This window comes from Varanus komodoensis, unplaced genomic scaffold (genome assembly GCF_004798865.1).
Source record: "Varanus komodoensis strain SLA01 unplaced genomic scaffold, ASM479886v1 scaffold42, whole genome shotgun sequence".
NCBI lineage: Eukaryota > Metazoa > Chordata > Lepidosauria > Squamata > Varanidae > Varanus > Varanus komodoensis.
Genome location: NW_025335972.1, coordinates 33952 through 55442, shown reverse-complemented (window position 1 = coordinate 55442; position 21491 = coordinate 33952). Strand labels below are relative to the sequence as shown.

Here is a 21491-nt window from a genome sequence, read left to right as displayed (position 1 = left end):
CCTTAACTATGGCTTGCTTAGAAAAAACCTAACTTCAAACCAAGTTGGCTTGGTTTAACAAAGCAAAGTTAGGATAGAGCACAGTTTAGGGTGCAGGCAACAGATCTAGCTGTGGTTAATCTAAAGCAGAAGTAGAAGCAGAAGCTTCTGATCTCTTTGGCAGTGCACCAGCAGAAGCGGGAGGGAGGAAGGTGTGGCCCTGAGGAAGCTGATGGGAGAACTGAACATGCTCCTGTCACGAGAGACATGATGACTTCTGATTGCAGCCCTGATCTCTCAGTCTCACCTACCTCACAGGTTTGTGGTTAGAATGAAAAAAAGTGGCGGACATGAAAACCAGCTGAACTCCTTGGGAGGAAGGGCAGAATATGGAACTAATTTAGCAAGCCATGCATATGACAAACCCCACTGACAAGGGACACTTTTAACACAACAGATTGCAGAATGTAACTTCCAGTACAGACCATCTGGTGCATTCACCAGACTCCCCCACCCTTTAAACAATTGGGCTAGCTTGCTTTTGTTTTTTAAAATAGCAACTTAAGTGATATTGACTATAAACAGGCTTCTAAAAAGAGAGGGGGTACCCAACATGAGAGGGTCTCTAAACAAGTTGTTCATTGTCCAGTAATGACCCAGGGGTCAAGGAGATTATTTCTTGCCCTCTGATTTCTGCTCAGTTTCTCTACCAGGACTGACTGAGGGCACAGCACAAGTGCGCATCTGTAAGGGGCCGTGAGATCCTGTGTTGTTTCCCAATGTAGCTAGTATAACAAGAATCACATCTACCAGTGCAATAACTACCATGATGGTATAGTGGTTGGAGTATTGGGCTGGGACTGAGAAGACCCAGGTCCCAGTCCTCACTTGCTCCTGAAGCTCCAGTCACCAACTCTAAGCCTAACCAGTTCCACTGACTTCTTACGAGGACAAAAGGGGGAGGATCTTGTAAGCTGCCTTTGGTTCCTTGCAGAAGGAAGAAAGACAGCATATAAATGTAACAGTAACATTACTAACAGTGCCTTTACTGCTTTGTTTAAACCCTGCGTAGCTGTGATGTGTGATCTGGCTCATTGCACTGCAACAACAAACCAATTTTATTATTATTTATCTGAACCCTGGGTCGTCATGAAGGAAGCAGGAGTGAATGAGCTTGCTGTTAATGCTTGATTGCTCCCACTGCAGCTCGACAGAGCTCAACAACCTAGAGATATTCTGTTTCTGGGTTGTTGTCTGTGATGCTTGAACCAGGACCTGCAGGTTTTTGGGGGACGGGCAATCCAGAGTGAGGACTAAAGGTTTGTCCTGGGTGGTCTCTCTCAGAACCCTTCCAGGTTTATCACACAAAATGAACCATGGACTGAAATACCATGGATGGAATGCAGGACCTCCTGCATGCAGTGGAATGAAATAGGAACTATTAACTGGTACGATATAGTTGATTGCAAGCAAAACGTGGTCCTTGCCCCCTGGTGACTCTAGCCATGCAGAGTCAAAACTACATATAATCCCATCCCATGCATCCTCAGGAGTCAATCCAGTGCCCTGTTTCTTGAAATATATTAACAGTGCAGTATCTCTCTACAAAAAGTCTCCCAAACAGTGGCCAATTAGAAAAATAGAGACAAGAAAGAGAGGGACACCAGGATCCGATCCTGACAGAACCCGACATTCTTCTAAAGCAGACAAAATTTCTAAGTATTTCCTGCTTTTACATGGGCCTCATGGGGAGGTGCTCTCTCCCATATATACCAGGTCCACACCTATTTTACTGAGAGAAATTCTGCAGCCCGCACCACTTGTGTTCGCAAACAGTTCCCTGAGCTCAGAAATGACATTTCTAGCAATCGTGCTGTCCATTCAGCACGGAGCCTGGAGAGCTCTGTGTGGAGCAGAGAGCTCTGGGTGCGTAGGAAGTGAGAAATCCTACAAGCAAGCACTGCAGCTGCCTAGCCTAGCTGGTGAATTTTTAATCCAGGGCTGCATGAAAATAAGAGACCCATTCAGTGCTGGGTGCCTAGAGCTCCTCTCTAACCCCCCCCCCCCGCAAATGTGCCTTACTCCCTTCTTCAGAGCCACCTGTCCCTGCAAGAACAAACCTCTTCCTCCTCCGACTATGCCAGGGACTCATTTCCTCCTCACTTCAGCTTAAAGCAGCAAGCTGAGCTGAAGGTCATGTGCCCTTTGTCAAGAAGAAGGAGTGGGCTGGGGGTGCAGAGGATGGCTTTTAAATATAGTCCCATGGAAGTAGGATTGTTTTGTGCAGACTGCTGTGTGTGGCAGAGGGGCAGCAGGGGAGGGGGTGCCACCACAGCAAAAAGAGTGAGAGAAATTTAGAAGGCAATGGAGGTCCCTTCACAATCCAGAGTAAAGGAGATCAAAGCAGCAAGATCAAAAGGCAGCTTGGTAGTATAATTGGCCAAGGGCTAAATGACAGCACCTCCTGGGGCCCAGGCAAAGACTGCACATTCCAAACCCTCCTTCAAAGAGAGAGACAGAGATGCGGGTGGGGGAGAAGGCTGGAATATGTCGACCATTCAATGGCCCTCAACAGTTGCATGGCTAGGGCTACTCATCCAGTCTTTGCAATATGGCTCTTCAGATTAGAATTCACAGATGAGACGTGGAAAAACAAATGTCCTGAACAAAACTGGATGTATTTAGTCTGCAGTATCCATGGGGAGAAACCTTCCTTAGATACAGAAACATTTTCATGCAGTTCTCCTCTTCATAAAACATCCTGATCACATTCTCCAGCTCCCCACTGTTCCTTTGAACTCCTTTTGACTTCTTCATCGTGCCTTCCCCCTCTCCCTCATCGCCTGCACTCCCTTCCAAAGTTTTCATCACGGAAGTTAGCATGCTCTTGACAGCCTTCTCATGCAGACAGCCCAGCTCTGTCCCAAACTCACACGCCTCTTCCTGTGTATCACAGTGCAGTACAGACAGACCCAAACCCTGCACCCACATTCTCTCTCCTAGGACTCAACAGATGGCTCAGTGAAGAATTCAGCAGTTTTTAATACTTATATCCTTAGAAGGTCCCTTCCACCAGCATGGCTGCCCTCCCTCCTTGGGCCACACAGCTGCAATGGCCAACTGTCTGGCAGACCATAACAGAAGCCAGGCAGGTGCTGGCTTCCTATTCCAGGGGTGTCTGAGGCTGGAGGAGGTGTCGTTTGCTTCCCCAGGTAGACTTCTTAAGTCCACAACAATGCTGAGCCAGGAGCTTCAGAAGCTGCTGTCTGAGCAAGTTCTTCCTATTTTCTGGAACTAGATGCACAAAATATTTCATTTCTTCAGGTACAGAATTCAAAGTGGATTTGATGCAGCATTGATGGTTGGGGTCATGAACTCGCCTAATAGGAATCCAGAGTCTTGAGAACCCTTTAGTAGAGGTACAAATCCAGCCTTCCTCAGCCTGATGCTCACCAACTCCCATCATCCCTGATCATTGGCAGGGGGCACTGGGTGATAGAGTCCCGAAACTTCTGGAGGACACCAAGTTGGCGAAGGCTGCCTTAGGGGAACACTGCCATTCTAAGTCTGTTCATCTTCCCTCTTCTCTCCTTTTCCCTCATTAGCATGAAAAAAATCATCCTTTTCCAACGCCACGATACAGCTCCTAATGTATACACATAAATGTCATTAATACATTTGGCCTGAAGAGGAGAGATCTGCCCACCATCTTAAGCTACTGCAGTTGGGAACGGCCTTCCTGACTTTATGCTTACTGTCATACTATTGGCAGAACTAGGACATCTTTCTCCAATATGTTTGGACCACAGTTCCCATCATCCCTGACCATCCTAGGGTCTAATGGGAGTTACATCTGGTACTCTCCAGACGTTTTGGAGTGTAGGAAAGCTGTTCTACCCTATACATGCCATCTGGAGCCAGTCCAGAGTCAACTCTTAGAAGCTCTCCAGAAATCTAAAGGTGGAAGACCTATATGATTTTACCTGCTTGAAACTATAATATTTTGGTAAATACTTGCATGCACCTTTTTAAGCAGATCACTGGTTTCATTCCTAGCATATATTTTCACAGCGTACATGAGGCTAAAAAGGAAACCATCATATCATGTGCTGCAAACACTGTATAATTAGGGCTGAAAATATTGTTGTATTGCAATGTATGGCTGTGAAAGCTGAACCATAAGGAAGGCTGAGCACCAAAGGACTGAGGCCTTTGAATTGTGATAGTGGAGAAGACTCCTATGAGTCCCTTGGACTGCAAGGCAATCAAACTGGTCAGTCCTAGATGAGATCAACCCTGACTGCTCTTTAGAAGGCCAGATGCTGAAGATGAAACTCAAATACTTTAGCCACCTAATGAGAAGGAAGGACTCCCTGGGGAAGAGCCTAATGCTGGGAACAATAGATGGCAAAAGAAGAAGGGGACGGCAGAGAATGAGGTGGCTAGATGGAGTCACTGAAGCAGTTGGTGTGAGCTTAAGTGGACTCTGGGGGATGGTGAAGGACAGGAAGGCCTGGAGAAGTGTTGTCCACGGGGTTGCGATGGGTCAGGCACAACTTCACGACTAACAACAACAACAATATATGTTGTAATGCTGCAGGAAAACAAAGGGGGATCAGAATTTGGTAAAAGGTACAGTATTCTGCTCTCTCAAAATATCCAGGTGGTGGAGGGATAGGGTTAAAGCAAGTTTCTAGTCCTTATACTTTCAAATATATACTTCAAATAACTGTGTAAAGTTGAAAAGTCAGGGGAAGGGAACAAAGTAAGATTCTTGGTGATCAGGAGGCAGGCTCTAATGTCCCACAAATAAACTCTCCGCTCTTCCCCATGCCTAGCAGCACCAGAACTGTGCATTACAATAACTACTGCAAAATCAGTGATGCAGACAAACTTAATTTGCATGTTTAGAGTCCAGCTGTTCCTTGGAGCAGAAGTTTGGTTCCTCAGAGCAAAATGCTGATATTTTGTTTGAAGGAAATGGTACCTAGCCCCCAACAGTTGGCTAAGCAAGTACAAATCATGGGCACTGTAATATTTACCAGCTAAAATAGTGTGATGATAGGGAACCCCAGCAAATTATTTCTGAATGGTTAAAGCTATGTGAAGTCACCCATTCCTTTCCCCCGTTCCTATACACGTACACCTTAGGGCACTTTCTCACACTAAAGTTTAGCAACCTGGTACAAGTCAACATGTGCAGCACGAGAACAGCAGATGCCTGCGACTGGAGCTGCAGTTCCCATTTAATGCAGCTTTCCCCAATGTAGTGCCCTCCTGCATTGGGTGTTAAGGCTACAACACCCAGTGCAGGCTGGGGAAGGTGCATTAAGACATGAAGGAGGGGGAAGTAGCTGATCCTTCTAACACTTTAAAGGAAGTCATGGTAACTTTTAAAATGCACATACTTTCTCAGATAGCAAATATGCATTTTTCTTCTTTTGTTCCAGCAGACAAATGTGGAATGAGAAGCCACCCCACACCTCTACTGCTTTTCAAGAGGAAAACTTGAAGACACCCACCCCTTCAGAGTCTTCCAAAACCATGCCTTCTTCCTGATCACACCCTCCTGCAGTGCAGATGGGAAGACCAAACTCAAGTCCTTCCCTGGAGGAAGCCACCTCTCACCTGTCCTGCTCTTACTATTGGTCAAGATCTCCTGCAGACGCTCCTGGAGTTTGTCCGCTCGCTTTCTTTCCAGGTGAAGCTGCCGCTTTAGGTCCTTCAGCTGTTTGTGGGGGAAGAGGCATGGGGTACATCAGAGCTGGAGGAAGGACTCACTAGGGCTTAACCCAGCACCCAGCTTCAGTTCTAGTTCAAATATGCAAATACAAGAAAATTTAACAAACCCATCACTGATGGTGTGCAGAACAGCTGTGGGACTGCAACTCAGTGCATAGTTAAACTATGGAATTTGCTGCCCACAAGGTATAACGCTAGCCATTCCTCTGGACTGGCCAAATTCACAGAGAAGAAGACTATCCATGGCCGCCAGCTCTAACCCTAACCCTCCAGCATGAGACACAGAATGCCTATGCATTGGGAGTTGCTGGGGAGCATAAGCAGGAGGGAGTGGATGCATTTATGTCCCGTTCGTGGCTTTCCCGACTGAACAGAATGTTCAACCAGATGAACTGATCCTGCAGCAGAGCTCTCCATATATTCCTACCCATTGACCGCAAAAGAAAAGGGTAGGGTTACATGCATGCCTCATTGCTGTTTCCAGAACCATGAAGCAGCATGTGTGTGTGGCAGGGGGAAACCCTTGATCCCAATTCAAGCAAGATCAGAAGGTGCGACTTTCGGGCAGCTTTGTGCCCTCTGAAATTGGGCATCAGCTGGAGACTGCAGGGATGCCAAGATCAGAAGTGTCTTGTAACAGCCCAGCATCTCACACGTGTGCTACATTCTCAGTGTAGGAGGAAAGACACCACTGCAATACCTACATGATGGAAAGAAGTGTGGCTACACATGCAACTTCTAGGGAAAATGCAATTTTAGCAATCTGCCCTCAGTCACTAAGCTTCTTGTTGCTGGTGGCTTGGCTTACTGGCTGAGAGCAAGGAGAGAAGCCAGACTGCCAAGCCAAGGCATGAGCTTGGGGTGGAGGCACTGAGACACAGCCCACCATGGTGCAAGGGGGCTGCTGCCATTCCTGCAGCAGCCCAGAACGGAATGCCCCAAAGGCCTTTGGGCAAAGGGATTGCCAGAAGAGCAGCATGGCTGTGTCTTTGCTATTTACAGCAATCCCTTCCTTTTCTTCAGGTCCTTGGCTCCAGTTTGCCCCACCAGGAACTCCAAATGGCACTAAGCAATGGCCAATGGCCAATTTGGAATGGAACCGTCTTGCTCCCAACCTTCATTTTTTGCTTTTCTTGGGGGGTGGGGGCGGGAGCACCACGGTGAATCGTAGGAATTGGCCCTTCAAGCTCACCAGTCATCCCAGCCTCCAACAGCGTTCAAGGAATGCCAAGGCAGAGAAAGATGGGTGGGAAGGAATGCCCTTGCTTTCACTCAAAATTCTCCCAGGAAAAGAAGGATACTTACCAGCCACAGTGAACACTCTGGGTTCAAGGGTCAGACCAGCCTTTCCACAACCTCATGCCCTCCAGATGTTCTGGATACCAGTTTCTAGCCTTTCTGGCCACTGGCTATGCTGACTAGGGCTGAGGGAACCTGAAACTCAAGACCTCTTGCAGTACGGTCAGCAAGGTCTTGCCCCCACCTGGAAACTCCACTTCCCTGAAAGAAATCCCCAGCTTACCGCTGCACTGCCCTTCTTCTCCAGGATCCGCTGCCCATCCACAGTGTCTTTCACCTCCTGCCGAGGAGACAAGGCAGTCACACACATGCCTTCAGGATGTTCCCAGAGAGAGAGGTCAAAGGATGCTCCCGTCACAGACTAAGGGGTGGTAACATGCTTGATAATGCTCCCTCCCCTTTATGAAAATGGCTTTCTTTTTGTCTAGTCCTCATTGTGACAAATGGGTCCATAAAGGGGGAGGGCACTGTTACCGCTAGTTCATTTTCTAGAGTTCCCACACTTCCCCCTCTTTGCTTTACAGGGTTCACATCCACATCCTACTGCCCACCAGCACCCCAGAACCCCATTCCTGCTTCTTCCTCCACCACTGACCTGCTTTGCCCTCAGGGGCACTAACTCCGATCACGGCACAGGCAGCATCCCCAGACCTTTGTTTTAAACTGGGAAATGCAGACTGGGGAGGTATCCGGGGAGTTGCACAGGGAGGACAGAGCTGAGGGGCAGCACAGACAGTCCTCACCCTCCAGCCAGGCGACCAACCAAGGGAGGCTGCTTCTCCGGACTCCCAGGAAGAACACCCCTACTAAGGGAAGAGGAAGAGGCGCCTGGCCCCACCCCTCAGCAAGAGACGGAGCAGTTGCCAGGGAGCCTGGCTGCCTCCCCTTTGCTGGAAAGAATTCCTGCAACAAAGAGTCAATGCCTGGATTTGCTTTTTCCCTCATCCCGCCAGCCCCTTTTCCTTTTGTGTCATGTCTCTCAAATTATCCATCTGAGGGCCGGGACTATCTTAGTAGATAACCTGAAGAGTGCAACAAAAATGCTAATACTAATTGCAGTAATGCTGCGGGAGGGTGGGGGGGACTCCAGACCTTTTGGGGAAAGGCAGCAAAAGTCCAGGTCTGGCTGTGTGAATTGGGGAGGGAGAGCACCACCTGCCTATCTGTGCCAGACACTGCAAGCCCACAGAAAAAAGCAACATAGTCCAGCAGATGGGTGATTCTGGCAGGAGGAAGGAGAACAGATGGGCCTAGGAACTTCGTGCTGCCAAGCACCAGCTCTCGGGGGAAGCTGGCAGGCAGTAGCACATACACACCTGTTTCAGCCGGTTGATGGTGTCCATGTGTTCCTCTCTGACTCGTTCAATCTTTCGCAGCTCCTCCTTGGTTGCTTCTACTTCTTGGTCCTTCAGCTGCACAGCAGACAAAAGAACAGTAAGTTTGGGCAGGAAAGAAGGTGCCTGAAAGGAAGAACTATACATCTGGTGGTAAATTTGAGTTTTCTAGTACCACATTTGCTGCTGACATGCAAAATTCCTGTGGCTGATGGGAGGAATATGGAGGGGGAGATGCAGCAAGTGGGGGCACATATTTAAACTATTGTCTGTGACCCAGCCATTTCCACCCTATACACACACACGATCAGTAAATCTCTCAAAACTCTGGAGGGAGGCAGGAAATAGAGAAGAAAACTAGCAAGCAGGGGAAGGGTTAACTGCTGCCACCTTGCTGCCACTTCTGCCTTACAAGTGCTCCCCTTTGTAGCTCTGCCACACACTGGCAGCAAACATGGGGATGGGGAAACCCACACAAGCAGCATTAAGACTGTAATGAGAAAAGATCTTTGCCCGATGCTGAGAAGACAACACAGTCCCATCTTGCCAGTTTTAAAAGAATTCCACTGGCTCTCTCTTTATTTCTGAGCACACCCCAAAGTGCTGGCAGCTTAGATCTAAATCCCTAAGCTGGCTCGGGCACCAACTCCTATCTTACCCTGCCTGCAACTTAAAGGCACCTACTGAGGACTTTGAGTGCCTCCACCTTTGAGTCGTCAAACAGAGGGTTTTGGCTGTGGTGCTTCAGTTGTGAAACACTCTCCCCAAGAAAGACCTGCCTGGTGCCAACATTGTTTTCTCTTAGGAGCCAAGCTAAAACTTTTTTTATACATCCAGGCATTCTATGGAAGGTTTCTGATCTTTTATTTCAAAGCAGAGGACCCTGGCCTGCAGGCCAAGTGTCCCACCAGGCTGGCCCAATGCTTGTTTGCTCCCTTAATTTGTGATCTGTTTCAGCACACTGTACTTTAATTTAGTATTATTAAATTATTTGGTATTTTTGCTGTTCCACAGTTGCAAACTGTCCTAAAATTCATTCCTGAAGTAGGGTGGTTTACAAATAATGATTAAACAAGCTCAATTTGCAGAAAATGCTTCTAGGTCAGCCATCTGCATCACCATTCTTTAGGGCAGCGTTCCCAGAGTAATATGCAGACACAGCTGGAAGGCCACAGGCATTCATCACCCCTGACTGACAACCCAAAGAGCAGAATGCTCTACACAATAGGCCCCCACCCCAGATTAACCCTTCTGCAAGCTGCCACCCAAGGGCAGACACAGACGAGGTGCATCAATCAACAGTGCTCTGTGAGAAGGCAGCCTTCCACCAGAGGGCAGCTCCTTGACCAGGGTTCCCAGCAGATCTCTGCCACTTCTCCTGTCATGGAAGACCAGCTTCCCGCCCCAGCATACCTGCAAGTCAGCCATATGCTGCTCCTTGCAGATCCGCATGGCCTCTGCATGCTCCTGCTGGTGCTTCTCGATCAGTTCCTGGGAGACAGGAAGAAACAATCAGGCAAGACAGGAAGGGAACCAAGTTTACAGACTCTCTAGGTCATTCCAGGGGATGCATTTGAACCCAATACGAAGGGTTCGGTACGATGGAGACTCTGATCTCAGGGTGCCACAACAATAGGTGGTAAAGGGAAGGCATTCGTGCCACGTGCTTCCTACTGGGACAGTCACCTCTGCCTCTTTAAGCCGCCGCTCAAACCAGCCCTTGGTGCCATCCATGGACTGTATTTGCAGGCGCAGCTCCTCCACAATTTGCTGCATGGACTCCAGCTCCTGGCTACGAGCCTAAAGCACAGCAGGGAGGGGAAAGAGGCAGGCATTACAAAGTGCGCCGGGAAATGCCGACAAACGAGGGCTCCCTCAGAGAGAGAAGGCTGCTTCTTCTCCAATTGAACAGATGGAGGACAGAGAACGCACCATTCTGAAGTTCTCCACTTTCCACAGCAAAAAGAACCAACCACGGACTGGAGATGCTAATTTCCATGGGGAGACCTGACCTGTGTACAGTGTCCCTCAACCAATACCTTCTCCTCCTTGAGCTGGCCACGCAGCTCATCCTCCTGCCGCTTCTTGTGCTCATGCAGCTCCCGTAACTCCCGCTCGTAGCGTGCCCGCACGGCCAGCACTTCTTTCTCGTGTTGCAGACGGAGGTTTCCCAACTCCTCCTTATGGCGCCCCTTCTCCTGCAGGGTCTCAATGGCCATCTCATCTAGCATGGCCTTCCGCTTCTCTGCTGTCTGGAAAGCAGACACGGGGTCAGCAGAGCAGTTGCCCCACAGCAGGCAGCCTGGCTTACTTAGTCCCCCTGGCACTCAGGAATGCAGCTCAAGATACCCTCCACAGACTATAGCAGGGCCAGCTCTACCATGAGGCTTTGGGGGGCAAAGCCCGAGGAAGCAGAGGCTGGGAGTAGTAACCGCAACTCCTGGTCGGTCCTCCTGAGCCCATGGCTGCTCCTCGCTATGGGACCCCTGAGCTGCCTAAGTCACATGGCCTGTCCTCACTAGCCTGCTGTCAGGGATGGGGGCAGGAGGCTATCCCGCCATCAGTGCTAACCTGTGCTTCAAATGCCTGCCCACTTGGCTTTCCCACATGGAGTGGGGAGGGCTCCCACCCCATTTTTCGCTCTCCAGGTCCTGGGCTAGCCTGAGAGTAGAAGATACTGACAAACAGAAGGTCAACTGAGAAATCCTAGCATGTGAGAAGAAGGTTGTAGGCAACACATGGTTTGTTTATATTTCATTTCTATGCTGCCCACTAGCCAAAACTCTCTGGGTGGTTCACAACAATTTTTCAAACTACAAAAGAGCTGCAATAAAAATATGAGTATAAAATTCCAGTATACAGATTTTAAACATGCTAACACTGCCCAGAAGGTCTTGTTGGGACCATTGGCTGCAGTTTGATAATCAAGTAAATAAATACAATAACATTCTGGTGCACAAAAATGTAAAAGAGTTTAAACATCTAAAGTCATTTCAAGAAATTTAGACCTAATTAAAATGGCTGACATAACCCATCATATACCATTAAATGCAGTTTTGACCTGAGACTGAAAAGACAACAGAGTTGGTCCTAGGTGAGCTTCAGTCCTTGGTGCCACTGGGAGTTTGGCACTACACCTGACTACTGTCACACAGTCCAGAGTCTTGCATTTGTCCAGGTAAAATGGACTAAAAAATAAGAGCCTTCTGCCAGCCCCTGCCTCTCTCTTCACTTACCTTTCTCGCTTCATCAAGATCTTGTAACAATCTCTCCTTCTCCTGCCCAAGTTCTTGGAGCTGCTCCAGTAGACGAGAGTTTGCCCGGAGCGACTCCTAAGACAGAAAGTTAAGATGACTTACGCTGCTGCTCTGTAGGACAACTCCTTCCATTCCCAGCCCACCCTCAAGCAAATGCAGCAATAACAATTTCTCTGAAATGGGGTGGAGAGAGGGGGCAAATCTTACCAATGCTCCAGAAAAAGGACTGGGACCCGGACAGTCACTGGAAGGAATGGTGGGAAGGGGAAGAAGGCTAGGAGAAGAAGCCGGAGGAGGGGAATAGCAAAGAGGTCAAACAACAAGAAAGTGGGGTGACAAGGGGTGCAGAAAACAAAGATGTTGAGGACAGGATGTGATGGGAAGTGAAGGCAGGCTCATGTCACAAAGTTGTACATACTTGCTGCTTCTATCTGAATGACAAAGTTTCTGAAACTGGCACTTTGCATGCTGTGTTAAGGGGGTGGAGAGAAGGAAACACAGTGTGCTAAAAGGTGCTTCCTCCCTTCCTTCCCCTTCTGAATATGCAAAGTGGCCAGCTGGACCCTGCCTGTAGCAGCATCCCAGGAGCAAGCTGCTCAATGGGGAGAAACCCTCCCCCTGCCCCACAAACGTTTGACTTTTCCAAGAATGGCACATCCTGCACCTTGGCCTACCTGCAGCTGTGAGTTGAGGTCATCCCGCCGGGCAGCCAGAACCTCCTTCTCATTCTGACACTGCTGTAGTTCTGCCCCCAATGCTGCCACCTGATCTCGCATCAGATTCATTTCTTGGGTCTTGGATGTCTGGATCTATTGGGCCGGAGGGAAAGAGAGAGGCCTCAGGGCAGACTGTGGAAACCACATGATGCTGTATGCTGTCTGTAACCCTTCCCCATCCAACCCATGGTTAGCATTCTGGGACTTATAGACCTAGAAATGGTTCCAAGAATTTCCCTGCCCCTGAGAATATTCAACCAGGAGCCCAAGCAAAAGCCTAATGCCTCCTGAATATCCTCTGCTTTTCATCCTCTTGGGAAAACTGTCATTCTTCAGCTGTCTGTTCTGAGGAACATTAAGTATAAGTGAAGCACCTGACTTTGCAGACATAATATTTCCAAACTTGAAGCATGCACAGAACTTAATCAAGAATAACAATAACCAGGTTTGCTTTTAACCAGAGTTTCTAAACCAGCTGCAAATTGCAGTGACAGAAGAGTCCTGGTGAGCATTAACCACAGTTAAGGTGCTGCAGACCTACCCCTTGAGCACAGAGCAGCCAAAGGGAAGGGTGGAGACTAGGATAATTGATATTCAAGAAGGGAGAAGCCAGAGATAGGAAGCACATGAAGCTGCAGTCCATTCCAGCTCTCTCAACTGTACTTAGAAATGTGCAAGCATGGCCTCTGCGACAGGCCCAATTACATTTTACCTATAAAAATCAACAACATACGAGAAGTCTTTGAGGTGCCAGTAAATTATTTGACTTTTTTGTTTCTGTTTGCATTTAATTCTATAATCCAGAATGAAGAAGTGGCAAATCAGTTTAACTTGGGCTAGCGTTAGGCGGCCAAGGAAAGGTTTTAGCACCAGCACTGTTTTTATCTGCTTCTCTTGAGCCTTGATACAATGGACAGACAAGAAAGACAATAGAAAGACAAGGCCATTTTCAACTACCCTCTCTAAAAAACCAACCAACCAACCCACCCAGGACAGACATATGCTTGCTGGGCCCACTGAATCAGCCCTCACCTGCAAGGCTAAAGGGATGAAGGGGACTGAAGTGTAAAACAGGTGGAGGAGCATAAGTAGCAGCTTAAACCACTTCACAAACTGCAGAAAGAGGACTTTTTTCTCAAAAGTGCCAAACAGAACTTTCTTTATTTGAATGCAAACACTTCAGAGACTAAAGTGCCTTCCTTCGCCAAGGGCAATCTTCAAATGCTAAAAGCAGGCTAAGCCCCCTTATGAAGGGGGTGGTGATCTTTCATATACCATCTAGGCCCTGAATTCAAATGAAGACGTTCTCCTTTGGCATCTTTTAAGAATACACTCTCTTTCTGCATTTCGTTCCATGTGGGTGCCTTCCCCTGCAGCTTTTGCTTGTGCTTCAGGCAGGCATAGTCATATCAAAACAAACAAGAGACAAAGCAACAATCATGAACAGGCCTCAAATGAAGGGCTCCTCTGCTATTCCCACTACATGGTGTTCACATGCCCATACGTGCTTGTGAGTGAAGAGACAAAGGAGAGCTTTGGGTTGTGTGGGAGTAATGGGTGCCCCCGTTGCAGAGCCTCCACCTCTTACACCGCTGAAAATACCCACAGAGGGCCCATTAACATTAATTGCTCACTATGGCCAAAGACTTCACCATCCAGGCCTCCACCACCATTTGAGCACTTTGCTTCTGTGGAAGGGAGCAGTGTACCTGTTCTAATGCTGCCAGATTGGTTCTCAGAGCATCGTTTTCAGACAGAATGGTCTCAACCTGCTCCTGGCTCTCCGCACTTTGGCAAGCAACCTGATGTGCCCCAAGGCAGAGGAGGGGAGGAAAGGAGCCAGAGAGAAGGGGACACAAGGCAGGAGAAAAAGGAGAGAGAGAAGATTAAAAATACGAAGCAGAACACAAAGGAGGCAGCTAAACCAAGTTTTAAGAAAAAGGAGGATTTCTTTGCTTGGAATCCAAATTTTTGAAAACTGTTATGAATGGCAGTTTAAACAAGACTAACAAAACAAATCTGCACAGTTATTAAGACAAGCCAGGATGATTAAAGGGCCAAAATAAGCACAAAATGTATCTGTTGGGGAGGGTTGCAAAATATACACTTAGACTGGGGAAGGGAAAGCCCGGTAAGAAGGCAAAGGCCTAAGAAAAGAGGTGCAAAAGAGAAACAGGTAGGGAAAGATGTGGGAAGGGCTTGAAGACAGCGCTGCATCCAGGACAGACCTTTGGGGCAGGATTCCAAGGCCCCACTGAGCAGAACGGGGCCCAAGTACAACAAGGCTGGTTTATCTTATTTTGAAAGCTAGTAATCCACATTGCCATCAAAAGACAGAAGGCACCCCCTACCCTGCATAAGATCATTAAGTCCAGAGTCTAAAATGACTTAGCTGAACTGCCTGAGGGTCATGCCGATAAACCACTAGGTCCTCCAGGCACACATTCACCCATGTTGCCTATGGCACTCTAACATTCAAGAGTGAGAGCCACAGAAGACCTGTGTATTAAAGCATGGATGTATTAAACATGGACTGCAAAGGCAGGCTGAGGCCCTGGGCTAACAGGCCAAAAGCTGCCTAGGGTCCCGTGACCTTCAGGCTGCAGAGTTACCTTCAGGCCCAGAAGAGAACAAGAAAGTAGAGGGTGACAAGCAGGCTCAAATAAGCCAGACCAAGTAGTATATACTTCGGTATTTGCGTTTTACTTTCTCTTGAGCAAGGGAGCTGCGCTTTCTACTTGCTGTTTTGAGTATAGCAATTTCCCATGCCAGAGACTGGCATGATAGGGCTCATGCTGAGGCCCACACCAGGAGGGAACAACCTCAGGTGGAAAGGAATCAAGTACCAACAAGAGGATCTGAGGTGGACCACTATGCAGATCTAGTCCAGTTACAGAACTCAGCTTTCTTGGCATAGAATTTGGTTACAACTTATAGAGCACAATATGTAAAGCTCGACTCACTATTCAAAAGAATGGGAAAACACACTCACACTACTTTTGGTGGGAGGGTTATGGAAAGGACGGACGGACTGTATTTTGCAGATTGCAAAAGGGAAGCAGTGAAAGCCAATGTGATAAAAGAAATGCTTCCCATCAGAACCCCACGATTCATACAGCACCAAATGGTGACCAAAAGGAAACGGAAACTATAACATTTAAGAGACAATCCCCATGCCTATATGTATCACTAATCAATTTAACTAATTCAGTTCACAGAACTGATATATCTATATACCCCCTTTTAGGAGAACAGCTTACTAGACACGAATCAACCACATTGACCTTAGTAGGAGCTCAGTGCTAAACCACCAGCACCCTGATATTGATGGCTGGGCAGCAGGCCAGTAGCTCTCCACCTGCTGAGAGAAGGGCCAGTGGTGCAGGTTTTGGACAAAGCTCCCATTGTGTCTGGGCAGGTATAAAGCCACCCTGGGAGAAAGCCCCCAACAGGGCAATCTGTGGACAGGGGAGGGGCCAAGACCATCCTTGCACTGCAAGCTCCTTCAAAGTGTTACACTGAACCTGCTGCAGCCAGTTCTCCCTCCCCACCTGCAGTCAAAGGGGGGAAGAGTGTAAATTCACAGTTTTACAGGGTAATTCTCCACTTCTACCCTGGTCAGCTCAGGCACAGTAGATCTGCCACATTGCTCCCCACCCACCGCCATTCCGCTGAACACTGCATGATCAATAAAAATACTAAAATCACAATGTAACAAAAAGAACACTGTTCATCTAAAAGGTTTTCCATCAGAACACATACCAGCACACCCGGGTTTAAATTCATCATAAAACAAAGGGGTTTTCAAAGCACACTTGAACACAGAATGAGAGAGGCCTTGCTAGATTTCCCCAGGGAAAGATTTTAAAAATCCTGCATGTCACTGCAAAAAAAGGCCTTTTCTGAGCATGACTGAGGACTATTTCAGTATAAGTGAAAAGCCCACCCTTGTGATATGAACATTTTTATCAGTCAGACATCACAATCCATTCAGAAGAACATGCTGTGGACATGAAGGGTAAGAAGTTCCCTTTCCAAACTTGAAAGAGGAAAAGGAAAGGAGTATGATAAATAAAGAAAAATTACAGCAGGAACATTGATGTGGACAGAGCCTGGATGGAGCTTGGAGAAGATGTGTGAAGTGAGGCCTTTGCATCTCTATCACACTGTCCCCACATTGGGACAAGTAGGATCATCCTATTTTATTTGCACCCTTTTAGGTCAGGGAGGAATTATAAGACACACATGGAACCTTCAACAAAATGCTGCCACACAAATTGTTCCTGTTCACTGCTCTAGCCCTCTCAAGAATTCAACCAAAATTCTGGATATGATAAACAGGGACATCCTCTTTGGAGTTCAAGCAAAGGAGAGCAGGACGCAGTGTGGGGAGAGAGGATGAAAACATCTCCTAAAGGATATTTTGGACCAGATGAACTGGGTTCACTTGCAGACATCTCAGGGATTCGCTGATAATAAAATAGGCTCCTTTGTTCTTGCCTTGCTGTTGCTCTGATGAAAAATCACTTCAAAAACAGGTATCAATTGTGTAGATCATGAGTCCTCAAACTACAGCCTGGGGGCCGGATCCGGCCCACCATGCCCATTTGGACTCGCCACCACCCACTCGCCCTGTGTGCAGGGAGGCAGTGGTTTGCTCACTCGCAGAAAGTGATCACCAGGCAAGCAAGCCACTGCCTCGTGCAACTGCTTCGCAGTGCGCGCCTACCCCCGCCCACACCTCGCCTCCCCTTGCCTCGCCACGTGCCCCACTCCCGCCTCAGTGCGCACACCCGCATGCACTGCCCCACCCCCGCCCTGCATGCACCACCAGCACCACCTTTCCGGCCCATGCCCAGCACTGGCAGCTTTCAACTGGCCCCCTGGTGGAAAAGTTTGAGGACCCCTGGTGCAGATGGTTGAATGCTCTGAGCTGCATTGTCCTTTAAGCACTTGAGACTGGAGAAAGGCAGTGGAGAAAGCCAATGCCTTTTCTATAGCCCTCTGGGTGGAAAGCCCTTCTCACATATTGTGTAACCTCAAGAACTGAAATTATGACTTCCCTTCCTACCTGGAGCCAGGAAAAAGGGATGTGGAGTGGGTGGACTCATATCTCAACAAGGCTTCTTTTTGGGGTGTCTATTGATCAAGTATTACATTCCTTTGCTTCTTCTGTATCATGCTGGCCAGCAACCCTGCAGATTTTGTCTCTCCCTTTTGCAGCAGATGCCTTGGTTGATTTGCTCTGCTCAGCCAGACGTCTTCGCTCTGCAGACAGGTTTTGAATGCTTTTGTATTCTGATATGTAACAATGTGGGGCTTAAATCATAGGGGCCCACTTGTAGAGTGGAATTGCTGGCATTATGAAGACTGGCTGTAGCACTTTTCAGCCCACAGACAGAATTCCATTCTGGAGAAGCTCCAGAATGGGGGCGGCATTCCACTGGCGAGCAGGGACAAAAGCAAAAAGGCTGGACAAAAGTGCTTTATCTTAAAGCGCTTCTGGCTAGTAATTAAGCTCTAGGAGAGGCATTTCAGCTTTTCCGTATGGGGAAAACTGTATAAAAGCAGGGAAAACACTAAGTAATCAGTGGTTGGGAGGAGTGGATTGGGCATCTAGGGAATCCTGGCTGGCCAGACTGGGACCCACAATAGGCCAGACCTGTCTCCCAGACCTGATATTCTTCAACCCTGTAGTACAGATTTGGCCTCCATATTCTTCTGACCCATTATTGTGTACTCACTCAATAGTCATATCCTCCCATGGTTCAGCCGTATGTTGAAATTTATTCACTCTAGTCATGATTGGAGCTGAACACTTTTTAAAAATGCAGGGAAAATACTGAAAGGCACTCTTTTCTATACCTAAAAGTTGCAAGTGTGAGAGGAAAGGAGCTTCCCAGTCTTAGAAGCACACTCCTATGCTTGTGCATTATGCCAATAAAGGTTTTTACTACTATGCTTGTGCACAAGTCACAGCTCACAACTGGAGTAAAGAAAGCCTAAGGCAGGGACTCATGCAGAGAAACAATGGGAAGCTTCCTCTAGAAGTAGGTAATTTTCTATGTCTCTGCACTGAAAATGATGCAGAGGTACAGCAAGGTTACTTGCCCCCCACTGAGGCAGATGCCTCCAGCATTGCCTCCTACTCATGCAGAGATGCAGTGGATTGCCTCCTTTGCAGGCAGACGCTTTGGTTTTACAATAGCCTTCAATTATTTAAATTGACCTCTCACAACACACTAACAATTCTCTTGGCATGTAGTCTGGAAATTCAGCACAACATCTTAGAAAAGAAAGGTGAATATTTTGGAACCTAGATTTCTAACTGCTGGTCTCCCTTTACAAAGAACTCCCAAATTCCAGACATACAGGGAAGCATTGCAGTACAATCTGTACATGTTAACTCAGAAGTAACCTCTACCCATTTCAACCAGGCTGATTCCCAAGTTAATATGCACAGGACTCTACCCCGTATCCTATCCAAAGAAGGAGTAAAATGAATCCAGACTTATTTTATAAAGTACACAACAGGTCACACTACTGCATATATTTGGAGGAATATCTGGAAAAGGCAGGTACGCATAACATGTGACAGATCAAATAAAGAATGTAAGCATCAAAAATGGGGGTGGGGTGGGGAGAGAACAAAAGAAGAAAGTCAATGGTGTAATGCATTGAATTAAGCAAAACAAAGGGCAGAGAAATAACTTTGTGGAAACAGCAGGACTTCATGTTGTCAACACACCCAGATGAACCTCAAGCCAGGCATCTCAAAGAACCAACATGGGTGGGTTGAATTAACATGACAATTAACCAAGTTATTTGCCCTGCCTGCTATAGGGTTTCACATTCCCCAGGTGTGTGGGAATGGGTAGAGAATTCTATTTAAGAAGCAACATGTTTCTGGACCGTATGACTGTGAAAGTGTGTTTGCAGTACCTTTTGCACTCTCAAAAACCAGAGGAATGGCTCCATCAAGTTTTTGATGCTTGGGGTAAGACAGAGTCATTTTTTTCCCTCCCCAGGCAAGCAGAGCCAGAGTGATATAAAATAGAGGATGCTTAAGCAGAGGTCACAGAACTCCACTATTCTGGGTTTCCTCCTTTAGAGTTCACACAGCCTTGTCCATAAGGCAACAGGCACATAGAGAGATGAAATACTTCACACAGACTCACAATAGAAAGATGCATGCCTTGTCATCACATTACAGCTTGATACAGGCTAGTTTTTCAATGAAGGGACCTTTCCGTGTGTAGGACAGGGGCAAGAGGGGCAACTCACTTGGTCCTGCAGAGCCTGCAGGGCTACTTCATGCTCTTTCCGACGGTTCTGCAGCTGGTCCTTTAATTCAGAGAAGCCCTGCAGGGGAAGGAACAAGTTTATTGTGGAGTAAAGTGCAGGGGGAAGATTTCACTAGCACACTAAACTCTATTACAAGCAGAGAGAATAATGTCAGCAAGAGCAGTCAGTAGGAAACCGTCCCAGAACTGACAAGAGGTAGAGCATGGATGGTAGCTTCTACCTTTAATTTTAATTCTTTAAAGGTTGTCCTCTGGCACAGGCAACAGTGTGCCTGTTATCACCAGGAACATCTATGCTGCATCCGATTTTAACTGGATGGAGAGATGGGGCTTATTTCTCTCAAAAGGCAGAATTCCCAGTAAGAAAGTGCAAGCTAAACAAGAGAAGGAGAGAGGTTGGAAGGTGGCACAGAAATGTCAAGGTGAATGAGCGAGATTTCTCAGGCAGCTGCTGAAAACCAAACTGCTTTGGATTTTATGGGAGATACTGTGGAACAGGGAGGATCTGAGGAGGGGGTGTGTGAATTCTTTAACCCATTGAGCCAGCAACAAACCGAATAAGCTGATCAATTAAGTAACATCCAGTGTTCCCAACATTTGGCCCACAAGCAGCATGGGCCTCCCTCAGGGTAGAGTCAAGCTGTTTGGGAAAGGAAGGCATCTTCAGGTTCAATTCAGCTTTCACATGGATAAGAGCTACTCCCACAAGCTGGAAGGATTGTTACTTTGATTGAGGTCACTGAAGAACAACTGTCTTATGAAGTGCTCTGTATCACAAAACCCCGCCCAGTGCAGATAAAGGACTGCATTTCAGATCTTTTGTCTAGATCTGCTGGAAAAGGAAAAGAGGAGCTCACAACAGCATTGTGGCTTTCTCCCAAGGAATTCTGGGAACTACAGCTTTCTCAGGGGCTAAAAACAGTCTGCTGGAGAGCCTCATTTACCTCAAAGAATGACAATTTTCAGATTTTCTTGGGAGATGCCATGGTAGTCAACTAGAGCCTTTAACCATGCTAGGCCGCAAATATTCCCATAATACAAAATATACAATGTATGAAGATAGTGAGAGATGGGTTAGGAGCTAAGCTTTGAACCAAGGGTTACCATGTAAAAAAACAAAGACCTGATCAAGAGGCTTTCCTGTCCAAGAGGCAAAGTTCTTAGGCATGATTTCTGACCTACAAGGATCAGACCAGGTCACCCTGTGCTCCTCGAAGACAGAGTCAGAACCTTTCCCAGTTGAGAAATGAGTCCCTGACCTGGTTTGCTGTCTGCAGCTCTTGCTGGAGTTTCTGGTTGCGAACCTGCAGGGATTTGAGCTCCTCTTCCTTCCGCTGTTGGATCTCTTCAATTTTTGTCCTGCAACATGGGAACCAGATCTTGTTCACAGAGAGGGGACACCAAGATGTGGTACTTTGGTTCCTAGGTCATTTCTAGGTCCTCCGAGCCTTGGCACTGCAGCCTGATTATTCTCAAAGCTATTTCAAGCTCTCTCTCTTTGTGGTTAATACCCCTGACAGTATTTCCTCCCCTGTACCGTCTTCCTTCTGCTCAAAGTTTCCTCTCCACTTTCCTTCTATGATTTCAGCAATACTATTTCTAGCACATCAAATATTCCTTGATACACACTACTCCTCAGCACCCACATATTTAGCATAATTTTCCCTGATCCACTTAACACCCCATATCCAGAGATGAACATGCCAAGAAAACACAACACTCTTGGTAGGAATCTGCATCCAGGCAGTGCGAACCTTACAGCAAGAAAAAGTGGCTCAGGTAACTGATCTAAATTGTGCATGTTTCCACACTTTTTTTTTTTTTGCAATTTGCATCACTTTCTGGATTTGCTAGTCTAGG

At 47.3% G+C, this 21491-nt stretch overlaps 1 protein-coding gene across 1 annotated transcript in view; it reads right to left on the bottom strand.

Moving 5' to 3' along the window:
• The window catches only part of GRIPAP1 (GRIP1 associated protein 1), a 54451-nt gene that overhangs the window by 18664 nt on the left and 14296 nt on the right, over positions 1–21491 (bottom strand). The window contains exons 11-21 of the mRNA XM_044443415.1: positions 20891–20990; positions 19612–19689; positions 14037–14129; positions 12286–12420; positions 11591–11686; positions 10394–10606; positions 10041–10154; positions 9768–9845; positions 8337–8432; positions 7244–7300; positions 5608–5707 (exon numbers count right to left, since the gene is read on the bottom strand). Of these exons, the coding sequence (XP_044299350.1) occupies positions 5608–5707; positions 7244–7300; positions 8337–8432; positions 9768–9845; positions 10041–10154; positions 10394–10606; positions 11591–11686; positions 12286–12420; positions 14037–14129; positions 19612–19689; positions 20891–20990 (1160 nt within the window). The remainder of the gene's footprint in view (positions 1–5607; positions 5708–7243; positions 7301–8336; positions 8433–9767; positions 9846–10040; positions 10155–10393; positions 10607–11590; positions 11687–12285; positions 12421–14036; positions 14130–19611; positions 19690–20890; positions 20991–21491) is intronic.